The 17,340-nt window shown below is 45.4% G+C and overlaps 1 gene segment (V, D, J or C); it reads left to right on the top strand.

Moving 5' to 3' along the window:
• The first annotated feature begins 1,761 nt into the window (after nucleotides 1-1,761).
• Nucleotides 1,762-11,692, top strand: LOC140479563 (Ig kappa chain V region Mem5-like). The segment is given in 4 exon segments: nucleotides 1,762-1,828; nucleotides 1,997-2,295; nucleotides 2,904-2,937; nucleotides 10,815-11,692. Coding segments are annotated over 4 exon segments (711 nt in total).
• The last annotated feature ends 5,648 nt before the right edge of the window (nucleotides 11,693-17,340 follow it).

Raw genomic sequence — 17,340 nt, 5'->3', positions numbered from 1 at the left:
TGTAACTGTGTGATAGTCCAACCCTCATCCCAGTGAAACAGCCTGACTCAGAGACTCATCATGGAATGGAAGGAAGATAACATTTGGATGCTTTCAATTATAGTGAGATTTGGAGCGACTGACAGAGAAAGTTGCAGAAATAGAGATTATGAGACGGAGTGAGGAACTGTGAATGAGTTGGAGGGAGTGGATTTGAGACAGAATGAGAATATGAAAGAGATTAACAGTGGGGGAGAGAGAGATAGAGGTAGAGAGAAAGAAGTGTAAGATGTGAGTCAGAAAGGGAGATAGAGAGAGAGATAGAGAAAGAGAGAGAGAGAGAGAGAGAGAGAGAGAGAGAGAGAGAAGAGGACAGGTCCTGATCACCACATTCTGGGAAGGATGTGATTGTACTTGAGAGGGTACGGGGAGATTTCCCAGGATGCTGCCTGAATGTGAGCTTTGAGATAAGATTAGAAAGGTTGGAGTTGTTTTCCTTGGAGCAGTGAAGGCTGAGAGGGGATCTGATAGAGGGGTATAAGATTATTTGGGGCAGTGATAGTGTGGGTAGGAAGGCATTTTTACACAAGTAAAGGACTCAAAAACCAGGGACAGAGATTGAAGGTAACACAGACATGGACACACAGAAACTCAGAGCTGCAGCAGGCCATTTCGCCCTTTGAGTCTGCTCTGTCATTCAGTATGATCATGGCTGATCCTCCATCTCAAAGCCATATTCCTGCTTTCTCTCCTCTCCCTTCATGCTGTTAAAATGCAAAACAATTATCTCTCTCTTTTTCTTGAATATATTCAGTGGTAGAGAATTCCACAGGTTTAGAAGAGATTACTTACAGTGTGGAAACAGGCCCTTCGGCCCAACAAGTCCACACCGCCCCGCCGAAGCGTAACCCACCCATACCCCTACATCTACATTTACACCTTACCTAACACTATGGGCAATTTAGCATGGCCAAATCACCTGGCCTGCACATCTTTGGACTGTGGGAGGAAACCGGAGCACCCGGAGGAAACCCACGCAGACACAGGGAGAACGTGCAAACTCCACACAGTCAGTCGCCTGAGGTGGGAATTGAACCCGGGTCTCAGGCGCTGTGAGGCAGCAGTGCTAACCACTGTGCCACCGTGCCGCCCACCCTCTAAATGAAGAAATGTTTCCTCATCTCAGTCCTAAATGGTAGACCGTGTATCCCCCTGTGACTGGGTCCCCTGGTTCCAGACTCGCCAACCAGGGGAAACCTCCTCCCTGCCCAGCCCTGTTAGAAGTTTGTATGTTTCAATCAGATTCCCTCTCATCCTTCTGAACTCAAGTGAATCCAGGCCCAGTCAAATTGGAGAGTGAGAGGGGAATTGAGGAGAAATATTTTCACCCAGAGGGTGGTGGGAGTCTGGAACTCACTGCCTGAAAGGCTGGTTGAGTCACAAACTCTCATGACATTAGATCAGTGTTTAGAAATTCCCTTGTGTTGCTATAGGCTCCAGGGTAATGAGCCAAGAGCTGGAGGATGGGATTAGTGTCATCAGATCACTGTTGACCAGCACAGACGCAATGGGCCAAATGGCCTCATTCAGTGCTGTTCACATTAATCACTCTTTGAGACAGAGGGAAAGAGAGAGAGAGAGAAGAGGAAGTGTGAGGGGCTGACGTGGCTCTCTCTGTCTGATGCCATTTACATACTGAGGAACACCCAGTCAGACTCTCACAGGCTGCAGCTTTATAAAGCAGAGCCCAGTGAAGGGAGAGTTTATCAGGGACCAGGCACAGGGACAGGAGCACACACCATGATTTCATACATCCAGCTGATCTGGCCCCTGGCATTCTGTGTCACAGGTACATCAGCAATCTCTCCTTCCAATCTGAATCTTTAGCTCTCCATTTTACTTCAGTTCCACTGATTGTGATTGAAAGGGAAATGCTCAGTGTCTTCAACAATCTCTCATTTGACAGTCTCTTTCTGTGACAGTTCTAACTTCACTGTGTTTCTCTCTGAACCCTCAGGTATCAGCGGAGACATCATCATGACCCAGTCTCCCCTGGTGCTGTCAGTGGGACTGGGCCAGACCACAACACTCACCTGTAAATCCAGTCAGAGTGCCACGACTGATGTTGAATGGTTCCAGCAGCGAGAAGGACAGAAACCCTCTCTCCTGATCTACAATGCAGTAGCACGATACACAGGAGTCTCCGACAGATTCACTGGGACAGAAGTGTCCAGCACGCACTTCACCCTGACAATCAGCAACGTTCAGAATGAGGATGTCGCTGACTATTACTGTCAGCAAAGTAGGAGCTGGCCTTGGCACAGTGATACAGAGCCATACAAAAACCTCAATACACACAGCACCACTGCCTGTACTGACACATCCCACTGCTGTATATAATATATAATAATGGACACACAGTCCCACATCCTGCGCTGACACATCTCACCACCATACATAATATATAATAATGAACACACAGTCACAGTTATATGTAAACAAAACTTAACAATTTAGCTCCATGCCAGGCTTGTCATTATTCAGTCCCTGTGGTATTCACTACTCACTTAAAGCCTCGAGTTTCATTATTACACTTATGAGCACATGTGAAGAGCAACTGCAAGGGTAATCTTTGAAAAATAAAGTTCACAACCCTCCCAAGCCCATCTGGACACAGCCCAGACAGAGAGACAGGGCCTCAACAGAAAGAGAGAAACAGTTTGAGAAAAACAGAGATAAAAGACGACATAGGTGACAGTGAGAAAGACAGCGAGAAGGTGAGAGTAAGTGACAGACAGAGAGGGACAGGGAGAAGGTGAAAGTAAATGAGCGACAGAGAGAGAAAGGAAGAGGGTGAGAGTGACAGAGGGAAGCAGAGAGCAGAGGTTTTTGGACAGCCTCTGCACTGGGAGCTCTCACTGTGGCTCACGTTCGGTTCAGGAACCAAGCTCAGACTGAGTAAGTAAACCTCAATCCTCCGTTATTAACCCTGTCAATACTGAAATATACTTTCTAAATCACAAATGCTGAAGTGCTGCAGGTGTTAGTGGGGAGCTGCAGTGAATGAAATGGTTGATTGAGGAGCACTGTTTCTATCAGGGTGTCCAGCTGTATTTCTTTAGTTCCATTGCCCTCTTTAAGCAGCAAGATATAAGTCAGTCAGTTTTACTCACCGTGTGGAGGAGCTCTGTCCAGTTGCAGCCTGTGGTCCAATTTCTGCAGCAGCGAGTGAAATCAGTGAGTAGCTTCCTGCCAGTCTCAGTGTGATGGACACGGGCAGAGTTTGATGTGAGCTCTGGCTTCCTGTCCCAGTCTCTGATCTCACTGACCTCAGCAGCAGCAGCAGCACAGTGAGACACCGAGCTCCCACCTCCCCCAGCTTTAACTCTGCTCAATCACACAGTCACAGAATTATTTCAATGCACAAGGAGGCCATTCCACCCATCCTGTCTACACCAGCTCTCCGAATGAGCAATTGACTGAGTGTCATTCTCCAGCCTTCTCCCTGTCACCCTGCCCACTGTTCCTTTTCAAACAACAGTCTCATTCCCTTTGGAATGTTTCAATTGAAGCTGCCTCCACCACACTCTCAGGCAGTGCATTCCACACCTTAACCACTCACTGGCTGAAAATATTTTTCTTCATCTCACTTTTGTTTCTTTTACCAATTACTTTCAATCTGTGGTCTCTCCTCTCAATCCTTTCTCAATTGGGAACATTTTCTCCCTGTTTACTCTGTCCAGTCCCCTCCTGATGTTGAATTCCTCAAACACATCTCCTCTCAGCCTTCTCCAAGAAAGACAGTCCAAATTTCTCCGTTGTATTTTCATAACTGACATTATTCATCCTTGAAACTTCCACGGTTTTGTTTTTAACATATCTGCTAACTATTCACATCCTTCGTGAAATATTCACCTTATCTATTCCCTGTCGTCCTATTTGCCTGCATGTGGTTAAAATTTCTGTCGACCTTTCCTATCCATGTTTTAATCAGAGTCACCTCTACGACTTCCTCTCACAGTTCATTCAATACACGCACTGCCCTCTATGTGAAAGAGATGCACCTCAGGTCCCTTTTGAATCTTTCCCTTCTCACCTTAAACATCTGCCCTCTAGTTTTGGACTCCCCTACCCTGGGGAAAAGACCTTAACTGGTCAGCTTATCTATGCCCATTATGATTTTATTAACTTTTAAAATGTCACCCCATAGCCTCTGACCTTCCAAGAAAATAGCCCAGGCCTAACCAGCCTCTCCTTATAACTCAAACCCTCCAGTCTCGGTGACATCCTTGTCATCCTTTTTACACCCTCTCCAGTTTAATGACATCCTTTCAATAGCAGCGTGACCAGAAATGTGGCCTGACCAACTCCTATACCCAATGCTCTGACTGGCAAGTGTAACCAAATGCTGTCTTCACCACCCTGCCTACATGTGACTCCAGCTTCAACGCAATATATGCCTCCACCCCTTGATCTCCCTGTTTGACAACACTCCCCATTGCCCCATAATTAACTGTGTTAGCCCTGGCCTGGTTTTTGTACCAAAATGCAACACCTCCCTATTATCTCAATACGGAATGTAAATGTACTCTCAAATAGCCTTCGTCACTGCCCACTTTGCCACCAATTTTGGTGTCATCTGCAAACCATGCCCCCTAGATTCTCATTCAATTTGTTTCTATAAATGATGAACAATGATGAACCCAGAACCAATCTTTTTGCCACATCGCTGGTCACAGGCTGCCAGTCTGAACAATAATCTTCTACCACCATTCTCTGTCTCCAACCATCAAACCAATTTTTTACCAATTGGCTTGCTCTCCCTGGATTCCATTCGATCTAACCATACTAACCAGTTGTCCATGTGGGAACTTGTCAAAGGCCTTGCTAAAGTCCATCTAGACAATATCTACCACTCTGCCTTCAGTTATCAACTTGGTCATGTCTTCAAAAAACTCAATCAAATTTGTGACACAATTTCCCACTTACAAAGCCATGTGGATTTTCCCGAATCGATCCTTGTCTTTTCAAATGTGTGTACATCCCATCTTTCAAAATCCCTTCAATAACTTACTCACCACTGGTATCAGACTCACCGGTCTATAATTCCCTGAGTATTCATTGCAGACCTTCTTAACTAACAGCACAACATCAGTCAAGCTCCAGTCTTCCAGCACATCACCCATGGCTGTTGATGATACAAACATCTCTGCAAGGGACGTCGCTGTCTCTTCCCAAGTTTCCCACAGAGTGCTGGGATAGATCTAATCCGGTCATGGAGATTTATCTACTTTAATGAGTTTTAAGAAGATTACAGCACCTCTTCTTTTGTAATGAGGACTCTCTCAAGACATCAACATTTATTTCCCAAATTTCTTCACTTCCAGGTCTTCCATGTAAATACTGTGGTAAAAAATTAGATTTGTGACTCATCCATATTTTGTTTGAAAAAGAAATGGAAATTTCAAAGTGTGAGACATTTGGAGGTGATACACGGGATACGATCCATGGTCCTGACTTTGCTCTGAATTGTCCTTTGTCTTTTTCCACTGTCTCCCTAAACAATGATCACTCTTCTCTAAATGTCCTCTCACTGACACTTGATCTACTTGAGCCGCCTCATGCCCAAGATCCAGGCCTAGCAGAGCCTCCATTCCCATTGGACTGGAAACATACGGCTGGAGAAAAATCACCTGTGCACACTCTCACAATTCTGGCCCTCTCTGCCCTTCACACTGCTCCTATCCCACTCTATATTCTGGTAATTAAAGTCCCCCTAATGTTTGCACTTCACTGTAAACTCCTTCCAGGTTTGTTCCTCTCCATCCTTCCCATTAGTCGGTGACCTGCAGACTGCACTGAAAAAACTGATTGCACCTTTTTGTTCCTTATCTTGAACCAAATCGGTTCTGCCCTTGACCCCTCTGGGACATCCTCTTTCTCCAGCTCTGCACCGATCTCCTTAACCAATCCCACACCTCCCACCCTTTCCCCCTTTCCTATCTTTCCTGAATGCTTTGTATCCAGGAATATTGAACACCCAGTCCTGTCCTCATTTCAGCCTCATTGTTCACAGCAACATTAGATTTCTGCTCAGCAATCTGTGTCTGTAACTCCCCAATCTTATTTGTTTCTATAAATGATGAACAATGACGAACCCAGAACCAATCCTTTTGCCACACCACTGGTCACAGTCTTCCAGTCTGAATAATAACCTTCTACCACCACTCTCTGTCTCCAGCCATCAAACCAATTTTGTACCAATTGGCTTTCTCTCCCTGGATCCCATTTGATCTAACATTACTAACCAGTTGTCCATGTGTGCAGTCCCATACAGTCAACCGGATTTAGAATTTATTACTCTCTCTCCCTCACTCTGACCTTGCCCAAGAAGTTACTATTCCTTATTCTCGTGTATCTATCTCCCAGGATTCTGTCTTCCTTGGTGTTCCTCCCTGATATTACCTCCTGGTTCCCTCAGCCAACAGCACAAGCTGTTTAAACCCTCTCCAACAGCACAAGCAAGTCACACCACAAGAAGCTCAATTCCTGCTCTGTTCAGGAGCAACCCATCTCGTCTATCGAGGTCGCATCTCCCCTGGAATCATTCCCAATGTCCAAGATCTCAAACCCTCCCTCCTGGACAATCTTTTCAGCCTCACATTCACCTGTCGTATCCTCCTATTCCTATTCTCACTTCCATTGGTCACTGGGAGTAATCCAGAGATTCCTACTTTTGTGCTCCTATTGCTAATCTCCTCCCGAGCCCCTAAATTCTGACTGCAGGACTACATCCCTTTCCTCCCTCTGTCACTGGGACCGATGTGGATCACGACTGCTGCCTGATCCCTCTCTCCCCTCAGGGTGCTCTGCAGCAGCTCAGTGACATCCTTGACCCTGGCACTATTCTTCCAACCTAAGGGCATAACCTCACACTTTCCCACATTGTATTGCATCAGCCACTTCTTTGCCCACTCTCTGAGCCTTTCCAAGTCCTTCTGCAGCCTCCCTGTTTCCTCAACTCTGCCTGTTCCTCCCCTCATCTTTGTGTCATCAGCAAATTTACTTGAGATCCATTCCCAACCTGACTTTCCCAGTCCACCTGCATATTGCAGTCCCCATGACGATTGTAATAATCCCTTTTTGACATGCCTTTTCTATCTCTTGATTTATTTTCTGATCCACATCCCGATTACTGCGAGGAGGCTTGTACATAACTCCCATCAGGGTTTTTGTTTCTTTGTGGTTTCTTAAGTTGCATCACACAGATTCTATGCATTCTAACATTATATTTCCTGTTGCTGTCGATGTAATTTCAATTCGAACTGACAGAGTAAACCCGCTTCCCAACATCCCAACCTGCCCATCTACCGATCATTAGAAACGTGGAAACATAGAAAACTGCTGCAGGAATAGGCTATTTAGCCCTGAGAGCCTGCCCCACCGTTCAATATGTTCATAACTGATTATGCAATCTCCGTATCCCATTCCCACTCTCCCACATATTCCTTGATCCTTTTAGCTGCAAGTGCCACATCCCTCTTGACATATGTCTAACAAACTGGCCCCACGAGCTTTCTGTGGTAGAGAATTCGACAGGTTCACAACATCTGAATAACCTAGCCCTTATTTGTGATCTTTGACCCTGAGTTTTGAATTTCCCTAATATCGGGAACATTCTTCCAGCATCGAGCCTGTCAAATCCCATCAGGACTTTACATGTTTCTGTGAGATTCCCCTCATTCTTCTAAATCCCAGTGAGTACAAGCCCAGTCGATCATATGTCAGTCCTTCTGTCCCAGGAATCAGTCGCATGGACCTTCGCTGGACTCCCTCAATAGCAAGAATGTCCTTCCTCAGACTAGGAGACCAGAACTGCACACAATACTCAAGGTGAAGCCTCACCAAGGCCCTGTTTAATTCTGCAAGACATCCTTATACTCCAATACACAAATCCTCTCACTGTGAAGGCCAATATACCATTAGCTTTCCTCACTGCCTGATGCACCTGCATGCCCCCTTTCAGTGACTGTTCCACCATGACACCCAGCTCTCATTGCACCTCACCTTTTCCTAAACTTTCACCATTCATTAATAATCTGACTTCCTGTTTACCACCAAAGTGGATGATCTCACATTTACCCACATTAAATTGCATTTGCCAAGCATTTGTCCACTTAGCCGGCCTGTCCAAGTAACCCTGCAGCCTCTTAGCATCCTCCTCACACCACACACTGTCACCCAGCTTCATGTCATCTGCAAATTTGTAGGGATTGCATTCAATTCCTTTGTCCATATCGTTTATCAATATTGTGAACATCTGGGGTCCCAGCACTGAACCCTGGTTCAGCACTCATCACTGCCTGCCACTCTGAGAAGGACCCATTTATTCCAACTCTTTGCTTTCTATCTGGCAATGAGTTCTCTCTCTATGTCAATACATTATCTCCAATACCATGAGGTTTAATGTAGCTCACTAATCTCTTGTATGGGACCTTGTCAAAAGCCTTTTGAAATTCCAGATACACAACAACCACTGAGTTCTGAGGGAGGGTCACTCAATCTGAAACTCTAATTTCGATTGCCCTCCACAGATAATGCCAGATCTGCCGAAATCTTTCATCATTTTTTTGGTTTTGTTGTCCACTGATTCAGCCTTGTCCACTCTCAACTGATCACATCCTCAAAACCTTCCAGAAGATGTGTCAGGCCTGATTTCCCCTTCGTAAATCCATGCTGACTTGGACTGATTCTGTCACTGCTCGATTATTGTATCTTTAATAACTGACTCTGGTGTTTTCCTCATGTATAATTCCTCATTTTCACTCTCCCTTCTTTTATTAAAAAGTAGGGTAATATTGGATACTGTCTAGTCTATTGAAACTCTGTCAGAGTCGACAGAATGCCAGAAAATGATCACCAATGTGCCCACTATTTCTACACCCACTTTCTTAAGGACTCTGAGTTGCAGAGCTTCAGGCCCTGGGGGCATATTAAGTTTTGATAGCATCAGCTTCTCCAACACCATTTCCTGACTAATAAGGATTACCTTCAGTTCCTCCTTCACACTTGACCCACTATCCCCTCACATTTCCTTTCAATAGGATGTGCATCCCTGGATATTCAGTTCCCAGCCCTGATCCCCTTGCAGCCATGTCCCTGCGCTACAGGCTCATTTACCTTGTTTCATATACTCGATGCATCGAAGTACAACACCCTCAGTCATGCATTGAGTGTCTCCTTCTCATAGTTATCTCCATTAGAAATCACAGAATCCCTACAGTGTGGAAGCAGGCCTTTCAGCCCAGACTGACCCTCCAAAAAGCATCCCATCCACCCGACAATTCCCATGGATAATCCTCCTAACCTACACATCTTTGTGAAAATGGGAGAAAACCCAAGTAGACACGGGGAGAATGTGTAAACGCCACACAGACAGTCAGTTGGAATTGAGTCTGTGTCTCCGGAGCTGTGAGACAGCAGTGCGAACCACTGATCCACCATTCCACCCTGTGGGGCCTCAAGTTCGATTCCTGATCCTTTCCATACTCTCGATCCTTTTAGTTGGTCTGAATGCTTTAATAAAGTGTCTGAGCCCCTACCTTCTTTAATTAGTTTAAATTCAATGGAAGCTTGATTTACCTTGGTTTGTATGGTATCACTTTGCCTACATTATTCCGAATGGTTTGTGCGTTAAGAGACAAAACCTTTAAGTTTGTTCTAGTATTGAGCTTCCCTGCACTTTTACTTTTCCTCAGTACAATATGACATTCACAATACTCTGTCCCTTTCCTTTTATTTTCAAGTAACAATCAATCCCATCACCACCTAGGAATCCTACCTTCTCCTTTAACTTTCATTTTCTCATTTTCCATCCAACTGTTCCAGTTACTTTGTCTTTGAATCGCATTCAGGCTGATAATTATCCCTGAACAAACATCCCTCAAAATGTTCCTTGGTTAATTGTTGCTTGTGGGATCTTGCTGTGTACAATCTGGCTTGCACATTTCCTTCATTACAACAGTGACCACATTTCAAAAAAAGTCCCACACTGTCTGCAAATGTCTTTGGGACAGTATGAAACTTTCTTTCCTTTGGATGAATTAGGAGTCTTTCAGATGTGAAAGATGCCGTTCCAATGTTGCACAGTCCTCCTCCTGAACTACAGTTTCTGCTTTGCCCCTCTCTTTTGTGAAAACAGACTGGAAGTTTTCATGAGGAACCATTGCTCCATCTTCCACCACCGCACACAAGTTCCCTTCCTGCTCTCGAATGGGCCTCATACATTCCTTCGTTCACTTGTTCTTTCTGTGATTATAAACATCACTGGGATTTCCCGGACTTCACTTGGACACATTACATCCTGTCAGCTCTTTGCTTTCCTCAGGTCCTGGTAAATTTCACCCCTGCATTTTGTCTTTCAGCCCAGTTTTACCCAATCCCTGCCTAGTTTTGTTAAATGGTTTTGTTCCCAAATGAAAACTTTTCCACTTGCCCCATGGTTCTCCATTTCGATCCCTTCTCTCAATCTCACTGAGTTCTGATCACTGTCACTCAAATGCTTCCCCATTGATAGCCCTTCCAGCTGCCCACATCCATTCCATAAATGGTGGTCCAAAGCTGTCCCTTTTCAGTGGCAATTAGGGATGGGCAATAAATGCTGGCCCTGCCAGTGACCCTCACATACCAAGAAGCAATTTTAAAATGCCCTGTCCTTTTATGGGGTTTGTTAGGTATTGAAGACAAATGTTCAAATGGATTATTTTGCCAGTGAATGTTCTGAGTTGAAATCCCTTTGAATGGCAGGGATTAAAATTGTTAATCTTGTCTTTCAGGCCGTGACAACTCTCAGCCCAAGCTAACCCTGCTGCCCCCCTCCCCGGAGCAGGTCGATGCCAAGGGCATTGCCACCCTGGTGTGCCTTGCCAATCACTTCTATCCCGATGAGCTGGAGGTGCAGTGGAAGAAGGATGGTGCAGTCATTTCGGACGGGGTTCAGACCAGCAACTACCTGCGAGCTTCAGACAGCACCTACAGTGTCAGCAGCCTGCTGACCCTCTCTGGGTCTGACTGGGAGTCCAACGCTCGCTTCTCCTGTGCCCTCACCCACGTGACCCTCCCCTCTCCCCTCAGCAAGAGCATCAGGAGATCAGAATGTGTGTAGAGTGTTTGAGACAGTCCACAGAGGAGACACAACTTTAAATAGAACACGGCTGAGCTGGCAGGACAAAGATCATTGTCAGCACTGAACTTCAACTCTCACCCTTCTTGGGATTGGCTCAGATACACGTCTGAGGTTGAACGGTTAAGGCAGGTCTTTGGGATAATCAAAAAAAAGCTTTACCCTGTATCAAACCCCATGCCCCCTGTTCTAGGAGTGTTTCATTGGACAGTGAAGACGAGTGATGCCAAGTAAAACCTCTCAAAGATGCTGAAAACTGTCAGCTGTACAAAACAGTGTAAACCTGAGAAGTCTCTGCTTCAGTAAACCAGATCCCCTTCCTGCTCAGCCACCAGTTCCAATTTAAGCTTCTATCACTGTTTAAAGGGACAGGATTCTTATGTTATTGAGAAAATCTCCACAAATGTTTTCCTCAAGCTCCATTCTGGCTGTGAATTTGTGCAGTTTCCTCTGCCTGGGCTGTTAATTGAAGTCTGTTTTCTGTCAATGTCAATCTGGAAAAAGGAATAAAGATGAAGAAGATTCAGTCTCTGTCTCGTGTGTGCTTTGGGAATGGCCAGAGCTGAAACCTCAGGGAAAGGTGTGTGAAGTGTTAACCTCCACCTTCAAAGCCTGGAACAAGAGGGGGAGAATCAAGGGGGTAATGAGGTCCCTGGAGCAGGAGGGCAACTCTAAAACTGCGTCCAGAAGGCATTCTTTCAGAAGGAATGCAGGGCGCCAAGGAATTCTTTCCCAATAAATGGAGAAAAGAAGGAAGGCAGGAAGGGACACTGGGGAACACAATAATCTGATGGAAATTCCCTCACCCATCCCTTAGGCACAGCAAGATCGCAGGCCAAGAAATTCAACTCAACTGTTTGTGAGGCAGTGCCATTGGGAACCCTGTATTTATGAATATGACCAACAGATTCTTGTTACTCAGAATAACAATTCTACAGGGTTTGTAAAATAAATATTCCATAAATTAGACCTGGGTTTTCTTTCCTCTTCAAATGGGACGGAATTGCCCTGTGTGTCCATCGGGTCAGATTGAGAATGCTCAGTCCGGGTACATCTGGGAGTCACGGCCAATGATGGTCCTTCTGCAGTCATATTCTGTAGCCCCTGGTCCATCTCAATGAGGATCATCCAGGGCTCAGGGTGGATTCCAGAGCAGCTCATTGTCCTGACTGTTGTGTTCCTCAGTCCACATGTGGCTCCAGCAATCTCAGTCCATGGCTCTTATATCAGTGGGAACCCATGGGACTGAAATCTTATCCAAACAGACCCTCACACAATGGGGAGGCTGCTGGTGGCTCAGAAACCCTTTGGATTCAGTCCCAGATTCCACCGTGGCTCTTTCATTCAAACACAACATTAACACACTGACACCACATTCAGAGAGCAATCCTGAGATGGGGCAAGTTTGACTCTTGATTCCAATGTGAGGAAATGGGGGCTGGGTGTGAAATGTCCAGTCTGAAACTGGTGGGGGTACTTTATAATGAAGAATAGAAACTATTGTAGAAAATAAAGTCAGGTGTTGATGGGAGTGAGGAATATCTCAGTGATCTGTCTCCAGAATCCACAGATGGTACACATCCTTCTGTCAGACCCTGAAGGCTGAAATCAGCTCCTCGACATCCTATATTTCTCTATCTTTCCCAGAAATGGCGAAGTATTCTCTGCCTCTCTGGGACAGGACATTTTAAAAAGGGCTGTGGGAAGGGAACTGTTGAATCCCAATGACAAAGCCAATGGAAGGATGTGGAGCTGCTCTGTGAAATATAAGGGCACAGAGGATGACACCAGAAGCAATTCAATGTTGTCGCTCTCTCCTTTGCAATTGCTAAACTGGTAACAATTACTTTTTGCTCACAATTTGCCCCCTTGTAATCGATCCATGTGCCTTTCTTGCTTTGCTTCTTTTGACTTCAGTCTGTGGGTAGTTCCATCAAAACCCATTCTCCTCACACTCATCCTGGCTCCTGAAGAGATTAGAGACAAATACAAAACTGCAAATGCTGGAATCCAAGGTTGACAAACTGGAGGCTGGGAGAACACAGCACACCCAGGCAGCATCAGGAGGAAGAGAAGTCGACGTTCTGGGTATAACCTTTCTCCAGGAAGTGGGGTGGGTGGGTGTTGGGGAGCTGCAGATAAAGGGAGTGGCGGGGGCAGGGTGGTCAGGTGGGGATAGATCGAGACAGGTAGAGGATAGGACCTGGTTGGTCGAGGGGAGGGATGATTCTGGATACATCTCTACTATCGACCAATCAGGTCATACTCTCTATCTTTCTCAACCTATCCCCACCTCACCACCTTGCTCCAACCCACCCCTTTAACTGCAATCCGCCCCTTCCGGAAGAAGCGTTACATCTGAAATGTCGACCCCTGAAGAGATTAGACGAGGTTATTTCACTGAATCAAATCATCGAGCCCATCAATCCTGAGAACAGATTCCAACATTGAAGACATTTTTCCTGGTTGCAAATGTAAAATCTGTTTCAGGCTGAAAGAAGGAAGCTTTCGATTGAGAAATGAGTGAGCTTAACCCAGATCCTGAACAACAGCACAACAGAATGGAGTGATATAAATCAGAAACAGTATAAATACAGGGCAGCCTATATACTGCAGCTCGCACTGAGTGCAACCAGCACAAAGGGGAATGCTGGGAGGTTTGGTCAGTGTGGGAGTTCGGTGAACTCGGGGAAGGAGTCGACCTTTGCTTTTTCAAACTGATTTGGAACTGTCACTTCAGCTGCTGGGAGCCTGCACATGCACTTGGTTTGATTGAAACAAAATGATAAACAAGAAAATAGGAATCTGGGATTTGTTTAGTTTGAGGGGCTGTTTAAGTAGACTGCTTCAGGACATGTCCATTAGGGAAGGTTAATAAATGGTAAGTACTGAAACTTCAAAACAGACTGAAGACAATTACTGCTTTAATGAAAGAATGGATATTTTTTATTTGTAAGTGAGATCAACATTTCTTTATTGCATTGAAATGATTCAGGGTAAATATACCTGCAATGAATGTAAAAACCGACAGGAACTCCCACTCAGGGAGTTTGGAATGAATGCTGTATTGAAAAAGCAGTAATATATCAGGGAGTGCCAGAGATACCTGGAAACTTAGTTCCAGAAGGAAGTTATAGGCCTCAGGACTGCACAGTTCAATTCACATGTAGTAAGGGGCAGGAGGTTATGACCCATAAGGGAGGCAGATAGGGAGTTGGAGAATACTGTGGGACAGGAAAACCCCTCACTCTTGTAAACCCCAGTGAGAACAAGGACAGCCTTTCCAATCTTTCCACATCACACAGCCCCCTCATTCCAGTGATCAATTGGGTAAAACCCCTCTAAACCACCTCCAATGCATTTATATTCTTCCTTCAATAAGGAGGCCAAAACTAAACACAATACAGTATTTCAGATGGGATCACACCAATGTCCAGGAATAATTGTAGGTAAACCCACAATGTCCTTAGGAAGGGAATTCCAGAATTCTGACCCAGTGATGATATTTCCAATCAAACTGGTGAATAGATTAGAGGGAACTTGCTGGGGTGATGTTCCCATTGTATCTGCTGCCCTTGTCCATCTTGATTCAAGTAATCATGGGAGTAGAATGTGTTGTCTCAGAACTTTTGATGAATTTATTGCAGTGCATCTTGCAAATAGTACACACAGATGTTACTGAGTGTTGGTGTGGTGGGAATGGATGTGTGTGGAAGTGGTGCCAATCAGGCAGGCTAAAATTTGATAAACAAAATTTAAATAAAATAACATAAAAAAACTTAAAATGGAATAAAATAAAATGCTGCTTTTTTTTGATAAAACATCAGTGAACCCCAAAAAGTTAACTCCTCCTCTACCCACAGAGGCTGCACCTGTTCCCTTTCTGCAGCATCGCACTTCTATTTGAGATTTGCAGTATTTTGTTTCTGTATCTGTTTTAATGCCATTGATTAGAAGAGAAGTATTGGTCAGCACACTGGGGGCGATTTTGTCTGAGATGATCGTAAAACCCTTACATTCACATTGACCTGAGAAGGCAGTGGTTTAACCAATCATCCAGCAGATGGCATCTTTGCCTTTGCCAGCCTCAGGATAGTGCTCCAGTCTCTGGAGTGGGGCTTGAAACCTGAAAGTTCAGGTGATTGTGTTACCATTGAGGCTGTTTACTCTTTCCTGGGTTTTGGGTGTCACTGGTAAGACCAGCGTTTGTTCCCCATCCCGAACTGCCCTGAAACTGAGTGGCTTGCTCAGCCTTTCAAATGGCAGGTAAGGGTCAGCCGCATTGCTGGAGTCCTGGCAGATTCAGACATCCACAACAGGTCTACAAGAACAAGGCTATTTGGCCCAATGAGCCAAAGCCAGTCAAACAACCACCTCACTATTCTAATTCCATGTTCCAGCACTTGGCCCGTAGCCCTGTATGCCTTGGCATCACAGCTGCACATCGAAATACTTCAACGTTATGGGAGACCTTCTGCCTCAACCACCCTTACAGACAGTGAGTCCCAGACTGCCACCACCCTCAGGGTGAAAATGTGTTTCCTTATGTCCCCTCTTAACATTCAGCCATTTCTCTTTAATCTGTACCTCTCCAGTCATTAATCATGACGCAACCCCATGTCACCAAGTCTCCCTTTATTGACACATGAACAGTCCTTAACTGTAATGCCTCATAGAGAGTCAGGCACCAAAGGCTCAGGATCTCTGACACTCAGCCTGTTTATGTCAGCGAGTATTCTCCCTGTTATATCCTAGTAACGATTTGAGTTTTCCTTGTGAAACCCAATTGCGAATTTTAATGGTACTGAATCTTCCACACACTCCCACCTCTTTTGATGCTCACCCTTGTCTGGTTAATTCTTCCCATTTCCTTCTCCTCTCTGAGTTCATTCCATTTCAGTAAAGTCTGTGATAATTCCATGGAGGATGTGCACGCGAAACTGCCACAGAGAATCTCCCAGCCCTTCAAGGTTTGCAGCAAGCCTGGACTGTGCCCTTGTGTACCTTGCCTGAAGGATTCCATGTGATCTGTCAGACTCTGCCCCGGCCTGATAACCATCTCGGACATTGGAAGGAAATGCCCAAGAAGCATTGGTGCAAAAAGCCTTTTCGCTGCAGCTTCAGTGTTTGCATTGTGTGGGTTTTCACTTGCTCATTGCTCCCCTTTTCCACGATAATGAGCAAAGAACTCTTTTTGGTGCAGTTTTCTTTTAATCATTTCAGAATATTCAAAGCTGTGAGCACAGAGCAGTCACGTTCACGGACAAGATGGTGAGGTCCCACAGATAGTAAACGAATGACGGAACACATCTGTTTTGTTGGCACAAGTTGAATAGTGAGCAGGATACCCGAGGGAATCTTTCAGAATGGGATCTTGTCGATCCTCCTGAAGTGGGGGTGGGGGTAGTCGGGGAGTGGTGGTGGTGGAGCCTCAAATGATGGTGCCAGAGACTGTGCAACTCTCAGCAGTGCACCACAGTCTCAGCCTGGATTCTGTGCTCTAATTTCTGAGGTGGGTTTCAATCCAATGACCATTTTGACGATGAGGCAGGAGCATTGCCCATGGAGCCACATTCAGTAACAATGTAAACTGTGTGGCTCTGAAAGCCTGAGTCTGCATCTCAGTTCAGAAGGATATCAGCTCATTCATCAAATCTGTTTCTGCCGCTCTGGAGGCTGACCAGGCTGGCGGTGCCTTTCCAGCACTCCCACGTTTCTTTTTGTGTCACAGCTCATTCTCCTGAGGGATAGTTTACTCGGAGTCGAAAAGTGTGGCACTAGAAAAGCACAGCAGGTCAGGCAGTTGTGCTCAGGCCGAGGATATGACTTTGTCCCTCTGTCAGATCCTCTTCGAGAAACTCATGGCTCACCATTGCCCTCTGCAGCACAATTCGGGAAGAGCAACAAGCAAGGATGGAGATGGCGACGTGGAGCTTCAAATACTGATCTTTGCGTTTTGGTGGCACGCTTTGTTAGATCTTTGCGGATAATATTTTTTTGCTGGTCCCACTGCTAATCCGAAGGACACTCCACCCTTCAGTCAGACAAACCAGGTTCACCCATTTCAAGGCTCTGTTTCTGGGCGACGGTCCAATCTTTCAAAGAGATGAATTCAAGCCTCACCATTACTGTCCCCATTCTGCATCACAGGTACAAATCTCTCTCCTTCCACCTTGAAT

The sequence above is a fragment of the Chiloscyllium punctatum genome, chromosome 7 (assembly GCF_047496795.1).
Source record: "Chiloscyllium punctatum isolate Juve2018m chromosome 7, sChiPun1.3, whole genome shotgun sequence".
Lineage (NCBI taxonomy): Eukaryota > Metazoa > Chordata > Chondrichthyes > Orectolobiformes > Hemiscylliidae > Chiloscyllium > Chiloscyllium punctatum.
This window is presented reverse-complemented; position numbering and strand designations above follow the sequence as displayed.